The following is a 10,321-nucleotide window of genomic DNA, read 5'->3' as shown; positions in this document are numbered from 1 at the left end:
AATTAATTGTTATTCAAAACTGAGAAATTTGCAAAAAACTATATCAGAAATACGGCAGCAATGTTGTTCAAGGTAATCTGCCTAATTAACATTGCCCAAATACCTGTAGCTTAATAATTATTTAAAACTCCGGTAACCATGGAATTATACAGACTGACAATAAGATAGACAAGGATAAACGGTAAATTCAACAAGATTAGTTGACGAAATGTCAACCTGTTCTCATAACCCCGAATATGGGTGTTTATAAATAAACCCTACAACACCAAACATTTGAATGGCCAACTCCAAACAAGCTAGTGCCTGTGTAATCTCTTTATTATTCACTCTTATCAAGCAGCTTCTTGTATTCAGTTAATTAACTCCTGCTCCATTTGTATCTCCTTGTGCTGTGTGTATCGTACATACGTGGTAGGAATGTAGCCGGTATTTATTTGGTGCCTGGGCATTTGCAAAAAATTGTAGAACAGAATTTTTATGATATCAAAAATTTTCGTAAGTTGAAGCAAAGATCGTAATTTTTCTTTTTGAATGCTTAAGTATTTCAATATGCTACCAATTAAACATGGAACCATTTCAAAATAATGTTTAATAACTAAGTTGGAATTCGATCTTCAACTGTTAATATCTTCTAGAAATTTTCGAAAAAAAAAGTTTCAATATTTTTCTCGTACTCCCTAAGGGAGCCTCTATCCCCCTTAAAAGGAATGACGCCAATTTTGAATCACCCTGTATACTTTTGGGCGATTAAAGCGGTAGTCAATGCATCTTTGCTTCTATCTCCTTAGAGGTTAGGAATTTGTGAAGAAACCCAATTAGCAGTATAGAGCTCTGGATAAAAGCTATCAAAAAGCTCCTAACAATTAATCGGATATTAGGAACTTTTGCTGAGATACTGAGTCCATTTTTGCTTCTATCATTTTACTGGTTAGGAATCTCTAATTACACCCAATGGTTGGTGCAGTTTCGGGTTTTCCTCACATTAGTTAACCAAAAAACGGACTGTTTAAAAAAATTGTCGCAAACTGGGACCGCAGCCCGCCCTGATATAGTTGGGACAATTCTCAAATATTTGTCAAGTTCATGGGCCAGAAGCAGCCGACCAAACCAAATAATCGTCATGGTGGCACCCAGGTACCAATCACGTTGCCCAACTGATCAGCTGTGGTTTCCTGGTGGAAGGTGCGAACGCGTTGTACCATCGGAAAGTGTAACGGGCGGCTGATGTTTGAATAGTGTTTCCGTTTCCCGCGCGTGTCTCTCAAACAACCAAGTGTAGAGACGAAAATCGAACGGTTTTTTCCTGTTTTTTGGCCTTATCTTGGTAATTGGATCGGTACTGCAGGGTTGGGCAGTGAATCGACCGAAATTTCCCCCTAAACACTTGGCTCAATTGAATGAATCACTCTCAATCAACAGAAGATAAGCGAAAACTAATTCCCCATTGTGCAACCACAAACTAAGTCCCCTCAAAAGTGTTACGTTTATAACACTTTTAACATGGGAATAATTCAAAAACCTTAAATTCACGGGTTTATTGCTCCACTAAAGCCACATTTTTCTTGTGTACAGTTACATTGTTTGAAGAGGTTTTAAAGTGCTGAATACATCCTTCGTTTACCACTTAAAACATTTATTTGTTCATCGTGTTGACTGTCTCAGTCAATAAAGCGTTTGCCAGAATAATCGCTTTTCACTTCAAGCCTGGTGCTTGTTTAATGTGCTCATTATCTAGATGGATCAATTACTCCAAAAAAACCTCGTTCAAACTGCTAAACTCGCTGGCATGGAGCAACCGGTCTTGTCCCCGAACTTGGCTTGGTTGTCCGGGTAACCTGCCTGTAGACGTGCGTGGATTGGCTCAGGCAAATCAGGGCTGGTTTGGGCCTGGACCGTATGCACCCGTGGTCCCGGAATTTTAACCACACAGCCAAAATTGCCGTCGGTGTTGTTGTTGATCAATTACCAAATTGATAAAGAACAGGTAGATGATGAAGTCGATAAACACCGTCTGGGAACCACTGTGGTGCGGATCGCGATTATCTTATTTGATTTAACATTATTTAACTCGAGCATTAATAATATCAGCAGATAAAAGATATTGTGAACCTGTCGCCTATACGTTATTGCGGGCTCCTATCACAGACAGAAAAACCCCAGCAGGAAAAAGCCCGGACTCGAATTTGTTTTTTTCCGAGCAAATTGGGTGAAAGGATCAAGTTTTGGCAGTGGAGAAACTCCGCTGTATAAACCAGGAACGTTTCGATTTCCCGTCATCATCAGCTGCAGTGAATCAAGCATCAGGGACAGAGAAAATTGGTGGATCGGATATTGCTTTTTTGCTAAGAAAGGTGCACTGCAGTGACCAAGAAAGATTAGATTTCCTGCCATCATCAGGCACTTTGCTGCAGATTTCATTGCCAATTTATCTACAGCTAAAGCAGTGTTTTTGCTCCGCTTGGGCGTGTTTGCATTTTGAGGATCAGAGTCCGCAGACGGTTTCATTTTTTCCAGCTATGGTTCCATTAGGAGCAATAAAACGTATGCCAGGAATAATGTGTCGTCAACATAGCTTGAGGGAAAAACCGTGCAAGGAACTATTGATCCTTTGATGTTTTGATGGAAATGCGCGTCTCCCGATCTTAATCCCCTTGATTTATGGGAGTTGCGATTGGCTGGCAAAAATGCGCCATCGAACGTCAATGTTTATGTGTCCAAGTCGACTTGGCCTGGAGGATTTTTGGATACCAACCAATCCTCTGTTGCATTTTCATGCAGCTAATCAAAAAACCAAACAGCCGATTTGGGAGGACGAAAAAGGTTAATTGCCGCTGCGCCAATGGGGCCAGTTCAAAGGGCTTAAGAGGGTGGAAAAAATTCGCCGCTAATCTGGGGGCTTACCTGTTCTTGGAGCGGCACCAAACACCAAACACGCAATCACCAAAACCGATAATTTCGAATCGAGTTCTTGATTCGCGGCCGCTGATGTTCAAAATGCTATTGAGAGTCACTCGAACCGTTCAGGTGGCTGCCGCACACGTAGAAAATTACAGTCTGCGCCATCTCACATGACAAACAACAAAATGGTCGCCACTTGTAAATGTCGATTTGGGAAATGGTCGGATGGCCGATTTTCCGCCTGTTTGGGCCCGAAAATCGGCCAGCGGATTAGCGGGATTTCGACTAGCGATGGGAAGCGGCCTCGCGACCCAACAGCCCGATAGAGTCTCTATCTTGGCACAATAAAACTTATCAAAAATATCGCCGACATTGTCAACACTCTAATCTGCTACCCCGCAAGACCTGCTTAACTTTTTAATCGCTGTTAGTTGCCGTTTTCTGGCCGTACCATCCACTTCTTTGCGTCTTTTGTCTGGGTGCGGATTTTTCGGTTATTTTCGCCCCTTTTGTACATTCAAATCTCCCCAGCTAGCAACAGTGTCCAATTTCACCTCCAATACCTATACCTATACAGAGTGTTTCACAATAGGACCTTCTTTTTGAGGCCTTATTGGAGCTGGCAATAGTTCAAAGTTTTGTTTTCTAACATTTCTCAGCCCAAGAAGAAAGTTTGTCTCTATAAACCTTCGTTAGTTTATATCTATAAACTAACGTAGAGGGTTGTAGAACCCTCTACAAACCCGTTAGTTGCCCGGTAGTAAAAGTTTCGATATCCGGTCATCATCAGACATTGCCTGGTAAATTTTGCAAGATTTTTACTGTGAATCTTTGATCACTCAAGTCCTTGGTGGTCAATTTGTCCATAACTGAACAATGTACAGACTTGCAGGTTTTTGCCTTTTACAGTGGAATATCAGTGGTGTTCAGTCTGAAAGTGTCGATTTTCTCACCCCATTAAATAATTTCTGGGGCTTTTCCGGGAGCATTTTGGATATGAGCTTTCTTTCATTCGTGTCATCAGCAATTAATTTCTGTACTACTATAGAACAATAAGAGGGATTTGCGCCTGCCTTTTTACATCTTATAGAGGAAGGTCTATGGTTTCACGCCTGAAAGTTTCGATATCCGGTCATCATCAGACATTGCCTGGTGAATTTTGCAAGATTTTTACTGTGAATCTTTGATCACTCAATTGCTTGGTGGTCGATTTGTCCATAACTGAACAATGTACAGACTTGCAGGTTTTTGCCTTTTACAGTGGAATATCAGTGATGTTCAGTCTAAAAGTGTCGATTTTCTTACCCCATTAAATAATTTCTGGGGATTTTTCGGGAACATTTTGGATATTAGCTTTCTTTCATTCGTGTCATCAGCAATTAATTTCTGTACTACTATAGAACAATAACAGGGATTTGCGCCTGTCTTTTTACATCTTATAGAGGAAGGTCTATGGTTTCACGTCTGAAAGTTTCGATATCCGGTCATCATCAGACATTGCCTGGTGAATTTTGCAAGATTTTTACTGCGTTTCTTTGATCATTCAAGTGCTTGGTGGCCGATTTGTCCATAACTGAACAATGTACAGACTTGCAGGTTTTTGCCTTTTATTGTGGAATATCAGTGGTGTTCAGTCTGAAAGTGTCGATTTTCTCACCCCATTAAATAATTTCTGGGGATTTTTCGGGAGCATTTTGGATATTAGCTTTCTTTCATTCGTGTCATCAGCAATTAATTTATGTACTACTATAAAACAATAATCGGGATTTGCGCCTGCCCTTTTACATCTTATAGAGAAAGGTCTAAGGTTTCACGCCTGAAAGTTTCGACGTCCGGCCATCATCAGACATTTTCTAGTGAATTTTTTAACGTGGCTTATTTTCATAGTGGAACTTTGGGACACTCATAAAATAAAATAAATATTTCTCTATAATTGAACCGCGTAGGAAGGTTTGGCCAAGTTTCATTTTATAGAGAAAGAACAACGTTTGGATTTAGAGCTCTCATTAGACCCTTTGTGCGGATTTTTTCAATTGAACTAATTTTTTACATAAAAGTTTTGTGCACACATGCAATTGATAATTAATTTCTCAGAGTCAGTCAAAACATGTACAGACTTGTACCTATTTAAAGTTTAAACAGGAAGGTTGCTTGTTTCCACCCTGAAAGTTTCACTTTCCTGCCATCATCAGACATTCCGTGATGAATTCTGCAAGCCAACTCATTTTTAGTTCGAAACTTTGGCACATTCAAGTCAGTAGTAGGCGATTTCTCCATAGCTGACCAATGTAGGAACTTCCGGTTTTTTGCATTTTAGGAACGTGCATAAGACTGAAGATCAGTGCTAACAAGTCAGAAACTGACGATTTTTTATTCTATTCAGATATTTTTGGGGTAATTTTTCAATTTACGTCATTTTCAGCCGGGAGCTTTCGTTCATTTGTTCCATCGGCAATTAATTCCTCCATACCTGAGCAATGTAGGACGTTGAGCCTTTTTGCATCTGATAGGCCAAGATCGCGTCTTTCAACTGTGAAAGTTTCAATTTCCGGTCAACATCAGAGAGTTCCTGGCGAATTTTTGAATTTTCTTATTTTTAGCATGGAACTCTGGTCCACTCAAATAATTGAAAATTAATTTCTGTATAGTTGAACAATGTAGGACCTTTCGCCATTTTGTAATTTATTGGGGAAGATCGCGTCTTTCAACTGTGGAAGTTTCAATTTCCGGTCACCATCAGACATTACCCGGAGAATTTTTAATTGTGACTCATTTTTTGCATGGAATTTTGGTGCATTCGTGTAATTGCAACTGAATTTTTTCATAGTAAAACCGTTCGCCATTTTGCGTTTTATAGGGAAAGGTCGGTTCGACCAACTGTAAAAATTTCGATTTTGTGCCATCTTCAGGTAATCATATAATGAATTTTCCAATATTTTTCGCACGAAAGCTTCGAACACACCTGTCACTAAAAATTATTAATTTCTTCATAAATTGCTAAACCATGTAGCTGCTGGCCTCTACTGGGATTTAATAGAGTAAGGAATGAACGCTGAAAGTTTCGATTTCTTGCCCCATCATCAGACGTTTCGCGGTAAATCCTGCAAGCTAACTCGCATGTTCAGTTTGAAACTTTCATGTTATTGGTTGAGCGCTTTCTCCATAGTTGAGCAATGGAGGAACTTTCGGTTTGTTGCATTTTGTAGAGGAAGATCAGTGGTTTTGAGCCCAAAAGTGTAACTTTTTTGCTCTCATCAGATATTTTGTGGGTAATTTTTCAAAGCGTCTCATTTTAAGCATAAAAAATTCGTCATTTGTGGAATCGCCAATTAATTTCTCCATAACTGAAAAATGCTGCGATTCGTGACTTTTTGCATCTTATAGACCAAGGTCGCATCTTTCAACTGTGAACGTTTCAATTTCCTGCCATCATTTTCTGCCTGCAGACATTTTCTGGCGAATTTTCGGATGTGGCTTATTTTTAGCATGGAACTTTGGTACATCCATTTACTTGAAAATTTATATCTCTATAGCTGATCAATGTAGAGTCTTGCGTCATTTTGCATTTTATAGGGAAAACCTGATTTCATTAACTCTGAAAATTTCGGTTGTGTGCCATCATCAGACATTGTATAATGAGTTTTTCAAAATGACAATTTTTTGCACGATTGCTTGGAACATAGATACCATTGACAATTATTAACTCCTTCGTAGCTAAAAAAATGTAGTTTATTGAGCAAAATCGGTTGCATTGAGGTTGAAAGTTTCGATTGGCTGCCATCTTCAAACATTTTGTGGGGAATTCTCTACCGCTAAACGATGCTGAGACTTCGCCTTTTTTGGACAATTATGTCAACTGTGAAAGTTTCGATTTTGGGTCACCATCAGACATCTGGTTAGTTTTTTTAATTTAAATTACAGTTGAATTTTGCAATTTTTCCTGCCAGCACTGCACTAGTTGCTGCCGAAATACCAGCAAAAATTTAGTATTCTGTCCACTGTTGCCGTTGTGTCTCACTTTTATCAGAACTGACTAAATCTGGTCCCTTTTTACGCATCTAAGCCAACTTAGCAACAGTTTCGGACCCAAATTCCTCGTTAATTTGACGCAAATGGCACCAGCGCTTGCCACTATGATGGCACCGCTCGTCATGAGCTTATCATTTGTTTGCTAGGCCTGCTTATGCATTGGTGCAGCTGTTTACACATTGGGACTCTTACAGCAAGGCCTACTAAACGGTTTCTTGCATCCATGCCATTGACACTCAAACTGAATCTTTCCCCATATCTCTGAGTAGGCCTGTGTAACTCTTAGGAGTTGGCGCAGTGCCACACAACTGGCTTGGTGCGCCAACACAACGCGCCGGCGCAGTGACACAGTTTATTTTTTTACTTGTCTTTAGATTTATTTTAAGGGCCGTTTATTAATCTTTTTTTTTCAAAATTTCCCAGTTGTAGGTTAAGGTATTTTGTAGGTTAAAGTATTTGTAGGTTAAGGTATTTTGCGCGAAAAATTATGAAATAAATTTCGAATCCTATCCTTCGTCGCTTTGTAAAAAGTTTATAAATCCCTTTCCAGCTTCAAATTTGGAAAAAAAACCAAATAATTGTCTATCAAAAAAACGTAGGTTTTCTCCAAAACCGATCACAAAACTAAAAATTTTGAATAGAAAACGCAAAAAGCTATTATTTTCTGATGATTTTCTTCTCTGCTGACAGTAATGGGGTCTTTTCAGCCAAAAATTACGAAATTAATTTTGCTGGAAAATTCGCCTCATTCATCGGTGTGCAGAGAACTTGAGAAAAACCATTTTCAGCTTCGAATTTGGCACTAAAACCAAATTATTTTATTCAGTTTTTTACCGAAAGTAGTTAGGATCATCTTGAAAAACACGACCAGAGAGCAAAAGTTTACAAAAACTTATTTGGAAAATCCGCCGCCCTCATCGATATGAAGATTTTTAAAGTTGCTTTAAATTTTCCATTAAGCGATTCTTTCGACGCAAAAATTGCATTGATTTCTAGTTTTACTTAAAATACTGACAATCTTCAGGTATTTTCTGTGAACTTATAAGATAATTTTATTGGATCATTCGCCTCCTTAACCACTTTGCAGACACTTTTAGAAAACCTTTTGCAGCTTCAAATTTTCGACAAAACGTTAATCAATTCTTTTTTATATTTCCCCGAACTGAAAAAGCGAAAGTTTAGAATCATTTATTTGGAAAACTGGGGTTTCTTCACTTTTAGATCAGTATTTCTAAACAACACTGTCTCTAAACAGAAAACCGCGTTTTTCCTAACGTTTTACTGTAAAATACTGGCAAACAGAATCTTTTATGCAAAAAAATTAAGAGATCGATTTTACAAGAAAACTCGTCGACTTCCTTTTGACTCAGTTCTGTTGCTGGGAAAATCTAGACGACTTTTTTTAGTTGTCTGAACAAAGTAGTAAAACGTTTCTCAGAAAAAATGTCGATGACCTTTTTTTATGTGAAAATTCTAGTCTCGGGGGTCGTCAAGCTTTAATAAACGACTTAAAAACTCATTAACCGACGAGTTATAACTCGCTAACTCCATTGAAACACGCCAGTGTAACACTGTGCTTGTGGCGCAGTTTTGTTGATACCGCTGTGCGCCAATGCGTTATAACACTTCGCGCCTCACGGCGCAACACCTTGAATGACACGCAACATTTAAATCATTCAAGATGGCAGACCCCGGATCTACTCGGAATTCCTCTACATGGCGCTTCGCTATCGGTTCTTTCATGCGCGCATCCTAAAAAGAGTGTTGGCACAAATCGAAGTGGCAAAAAAAGACCGGATTGCAACTTTGAAAACTATATTAATATGTAACAAACATTACGCTAGTATTAAAAAACTCTTCATTAATAAACTGTACAATTTGTATAGGAAATAACTGAATACAATTTTAATTCTACGGTTACACAACGTACAATTCTATTGACAATTTGCCATTCATGTCAAGCTGGTCTAACCTCTAAATTTTGAGGTTGGTGATTTAACACTTTGGCCAACATACAGAACAAAATGAACCGCATATACCAAGTAAAACCGTGGCACCACCTTTGAATATAAAACTAATTAGTTAGTTCAAGATGTCGATTCAAAGGGCACCACGCGGTCGTAACCTAGAAATGATACATTTAATAGGCGGGATTTGATTATCAAATTCTTTGGTTACCCATCCTTAACTAAATAGATCTCTACTATCGTATAATATATACAAAAAAACATTTGTACTTAAACTAGCGGTAGATAGTTGAGCGTTGCTGTGTTTGCGTGTCCTAACCTTAAAACGTATTCCCTCCGGTTTTACGTATTGCGGATTGGCAAGAGAGCATTTTTCTGTCATCAACACTAAGTACATTCGTTCCCTAAATAACAATCTCGTCAAACAAAGAGTATAAAATTTACGCTCATACATTTGGCATGAGCATGAGATCCCGCAAGGTCCAGTGGCGTGCCGCAGGGAATCACATCAATCACTATAAAGGTTTTTGTACGGGTAGAACCTGACAAGACTACTTGGTCAGCGACACCACTGATACTCGATCCAAGTTGTGCTCGCTGATTTTCGCATGGTTATTGTTGTTGTTGTTGATCAATAGAGGAGAGTGCGGCGAGTCGCAATGCAGATCAGACGAATGGGATTGAGGACTGGGCGTGGCCGTTTGAGGCAACATCGTCCCGTAGTAGTCATGCGCCAGATTCTGGGGAGAGTGCGAAGAGTACGGACTGAGCTTCACGTGCGGCTGAGTGGGGTAGACAAAGTTACTCGTCTGCTGTAGATGCGACAGGTTGAAGGAATCTGCAATCAATCAATTAGTGGCGTTGACATTGACGTTGACGCGTCAAACCATCATCTTACCAAGCGAGTTGTTTTCCATTTTCACGGTCGATTTGCCCCGATTATTCAGACCCGCTCGGTTTGAGGCCGGATTGCCGTTCGCCTGCCCCGATTTGCTCCCCTTTGGTTTTCGCTTTCGCGTCTGCAAAACGACCGGCTTTAGTCCCCAGTGGGCGTCAGCTGCGTTCCCCACTTACCTGGATGGTGTCTTTTTTCATTGATAATGGCCGCGCCACCATGTGTAATTTGTAGTAGAGGCCGCAAGCGTTGCAAACCGGCTCCCCATGGGCGTTTCGTCTCCATAAGGAGGTTTGGGCCGTTTGGCAGTTCGTGCAAGTGAGACCGGCGCGTCGTGACGCCGACTAAAACATTTGAAAAGTGTCATTAGCGACCGCAGCAGCCACTCGATTAGAGCAGCCTCACACCAACTACTACAAGTCCAAAGAAAAAATCAGAACCAATTGCCAGTCTATCGCCGCTTCAGTATCGGTTTTTGCGTCATTCACGTGATTATCACGTAGGTGGACGTCAATTGCACGTGACTTTCGCA

The 10,321-nt window shown here is 39.9% G+C and overlaps 2 protein-coding genes across 2 annotated transcripts in view; both read right to left on the bottom strand.

Moving 5' to 3' along the window:
- Positions 1-3,228, bottom strand: part of LOC109542397 (trans-acting T-cell-specific transcription factor GATA-3) — a gene marked incomplete in the record, with an annotated part of 33,472 nt that extends 30,244 nt beyond the window's left edge. Inside the window, 1 exon segment of the mRNA XM_048662435.1 lies at positions 2,902-3,228.
- Positions 3,229-8,725: 5,497 nt separating this feature from the next.
- Positions 8,726-10,321, bottom strand: part of LOC109542390 (GATA-binding factor 5-B) — a 46,742-nt gene continuing 45,146 nt past the window's right edge. Inside the window, exons 7-9 of the mRNA XM_019911595.2 lie at positions 9,969-10,133; positions 9,793-9,913; positions 8,726-9,732 (exon numbers count right to left, since the gene is read on the bottom strand). Coding sequence (XP_019767154.2) covers positions 9,446-9,732; positions 9,793-9,913; positions 9,969-10,133 — 573 coding nt within the window. The 3' untranslated portion in view covers positions 8,726-9,445. The remainder of the gene's footprint in view (positions 9,733-9,792; positions 9,914-9,968; positions 10,134-10,321) is intronic.

Source organism: Dendroctonus ponderosae, unplaced genomic scaffold (genome assembly GCF_020466585.1).
Source record: "Dendroctonus ponderosae isolate FM_Combo_2020 unplaced genomic scaffold, Dpon_F_20191213v2 Dpon_F_20191213_11, whole genome shotgun sequence".
Taxonomy (NCBI): domain Eukaryota; kingdom Metazoa; phylum Arthropoda; class Insecta; order Coleoptera; family Curculionidae; genus Dendroctonus; species Dendroctonus ponderosae.
Note: the sequence above shows the minus strand (reverse complement) of the source record. Positions and strands in the feature narration are given on the sequence as shown.